Source organism: Cladophialophora immunda, assembly GCF_000835495.1.
Source record: "Cladophialophora immunda strain CBS 83496 unplaced genomic scaffold supercont1.186, whole genome shotgun sequence".
Classification (NCBI taxonomy): Eukaryota; Fungi; Ascomycota; class Eurotiomycetes; order Chaetothyriales; family Herpotrichiellaceae; genus Cladophialophora; species Cladophialophora immunda.
In genome coordinates this window covers 1-2492 of record NW_015622726.1, presented here as the reverse complement: position 1 = coordinate 2492, position 2492 = coordinate 1, and the positions used below count along the sequence as shown (strand labels likewise).

The 2492-nt window shown below is 51.3% G+C and overlaps 2 protein-coding genes across 2 annotated transcripts; one reads left to right on the top strand and one right to left on the bottom strand.

The window, feature by feature from the left end:
* Nucleotides 1–217: 217 nt before the first annotated feature.
* On the top strand, nucleotides 218–1477 carry PV07_12828 (uncharacterized protein; the record flags this gene model as incomplete). Its single annotated transcript, XM_016400396.1, has 1 exon — nucleotides 218–1477. The coding sequence occupies one exon, from the start codon at nucleotides 218–220 to the stop codon at nucleotides 1475–1477; it is 1260 nt and encodes a 419-aa protein (XP_016241959.1).
* Nucleotides 1478–1973: 496 nt separating this feature from the next.
* Nucleotides 1974–2168, bottom strand: PV07_12827 (uncharacterized protein; the record flags this gene model as incomplete). The annotated part of the gene is made up of 1 exon (XM_016400395.1): nucleotides 1974–2168. One exon carries the CDS (start codon nucleotides 2166–2168, stop codon nucleotides 1974–1976), a length of 195 nt encoding a protein of 64 aa, XP_016241958.1.
* Between the last annotated feature and the right edge of the window lie 324 nt (nucleotides 2169–2492).

Sequence of the window (2492 nt, the reverse complement as noted above, 5' to 3'; positions counted from 1 at the left end):
AATAGCATTGACTTTGCACAAATTGAAGACATATTACGACTATCAACGCCCAACGATTGGCTACTTTGACTAGTCATACTAACTTCGTCCGTTTGTGTCGGGGGGGGGGGGGGGGGGGGGGTTTCTTTGAATATAAGTACGACGGAGAGGCCTTCACCCATCCTTGCCACGCCCCTAACCCACCCCTTACTCCCACGGCGGAAGTCCAGGCGCGATCATGTCCAGCGGACAAGGTGAAGCCAACATCACCAATCTGGGGTGCGATGTGGCCAACCTGGCCGCTCGATTCGGCTCACAGAGCGCGGAAAATAACGGCTCCTCATATGTAAAAGACCGTGACAACCTGATTCGCACCTTGAAGGCAATGCTCGTCTCAGTTTCGGGGCCATCTGCCACTTTACTTGAGATGATATTCGTGGCTCGAGTTCGGCTAGCCATCGTCCGTGCCTTTGTGCAGCTCGATCTAGCCGCCAAAGTGCCATACGATACCCCAATATCGATCACCGAGATTGCCGCTTCCCTCGAAGTGGACCGCTCGCTCATGGAGCGTCTACTCAGATTCAGTGTCTGTGAGGGTCTCTTTCAGGAAGTGCCTCCTGGGTCAGACAATATCTCTCACAATGAGCTTTCTCGGTCTTTGAGGCACCTGGCGCCTCTCCTCAATCTCGTGTTGTCTCCGTTTAACACCCTCCCGGATCTGAAATTGGTGGAAGCCCTGAAGTCCTCCTTATGCGGAGAGGGCGCGAGGACTCCCGCGGAAGTGGCGTTCGGACAGAATCCATGGGAAGTTATCGCACATCAGCCCGAGCTCGCCAGCCAGGCCGACCTTCAGAGTGCTATGTCCAGCCTTTCGAGGGCTTTCAAAGAGGGTCGAGAGGACGAGACACTGGCTCTCTATCCCTTCGGAGAGCTACGAAATCTCGTGCTCATAGACCTCGCAGGCGGTGGAGGTCAGTTCGCGATCGACCTTGCCCGTCGCAATCCCCACATCCACGTCATGGTGCAAGATTTAGCGTCAAATCAAATCCGAGCCGAGAACCAGATCCCGGACGAGCTGTTACAGCGGGTAGTCTTTCGTGTTCAGGATATCTTTGCTCCACAGCCCGACGACATAAATGGACCCGTGGTGTATTTTATGCGATGGGTCCTCCACGACTGGCCGGACCACCAGAGTCAACAGATCTTACAGCAGCTGCTCCCGGGGCTCAGGCGCGAGGGAAGTCGTCTATTAGTGGCCGAATATGTACTCCCTGACCCTCGGCGACGTGACTCCGAGGGCGCCATCACGCTCCAAGCCGAGTCTCTCATTCGAGCCATGGACCTCACCATGTATTCTCTGTTCAATTCTAAGGAGCGGTCAATCGCCGATTTCGAGCTTTTACTTCACCGAGTAGACCAGGGGCTCGACATAAAGCAGGTTTGGAGTGTTGATGGGTCGTGTATGAAGATCTTGGAGGTCGTTCTGCGAGCGCCATAGCCGCGGGAGCAACGTGTGAACTTGATCTCCTCAGTGTTGACACGAAAGATTTGTTCTATTCCATCAGTTGCTTCCAGGAGCCTGCCTAGTCGCTCCCCTCCGTCAGCAGCGCCTCCCCCAAACCCTTTCTTCTGGTTCAATACTTAATGGTTTATTACTGTAATAACTCTAACCCATAAACCTTTTTACAACCTATATTCCTTTTTACAACCTATAGTTAACTATACCTTTTTACAATACTATACGCTGACACATCCTTTGAGAAAGCTCACTTTAAAACTTTTTGATCTTTTCTTTTGGACATTCTTAGATGAACTGAACCTCCTTAGAGTGATTAGAGCAGCCAAGAGTACAGTCTCTTATAGTTTTCAATATCTCCCTGATAGACGAGTGCGTTATTATTGAGCAGTTATATTTGTTTCCGTAACCAGCTTCGTGCCTTCTTGTACAGGCTCCGTAATTTGTTGAAGGTAAGGTCTCTAATGGGACATCCGTACTAGTATTTTACCATCCGTCCTCGAGTGTAGTCCAAGAGCTTGACCAGTTTCTGATCGTTCCCGTCATTTTTGTCGAAACTGTCTTTAGCGTTGATAAAATCTTCCATCCATTCTTCTTTCAGAGCCTCCTTTCGAACTTTGATAAGGTCGCAGACCTCTCGGTATATCGGCGTGATGAACGAGAGTCGCGCCATCTTTGTCTAGAAGCTCGCCGCTTTCGACGTTGGGTAAAGTTGTGGAAAAAAAATGTCATATTACTTTTTGGAGCTGTCCTAATGAGCAGTGATCATCTCGTGCACCTTCATGCCACTTCTGCCGTTTGTCGAGGACCCTGCCGAGCCGGGTTGATTGGGGGGCGGAGTCCTCCCGTCATCGTAGGCTGGCGCCTGACGGGGAGAGTTGTAGCTTTGCGCCGATTGTGGTGTGAGACCGGACGGTGACACGTTGCCCTTCTGAAACTGGTTGCCGTTGGGACAGCGAGCCTGCTGTTGAGGAAAGGACTGATAGCTCATGGTCGA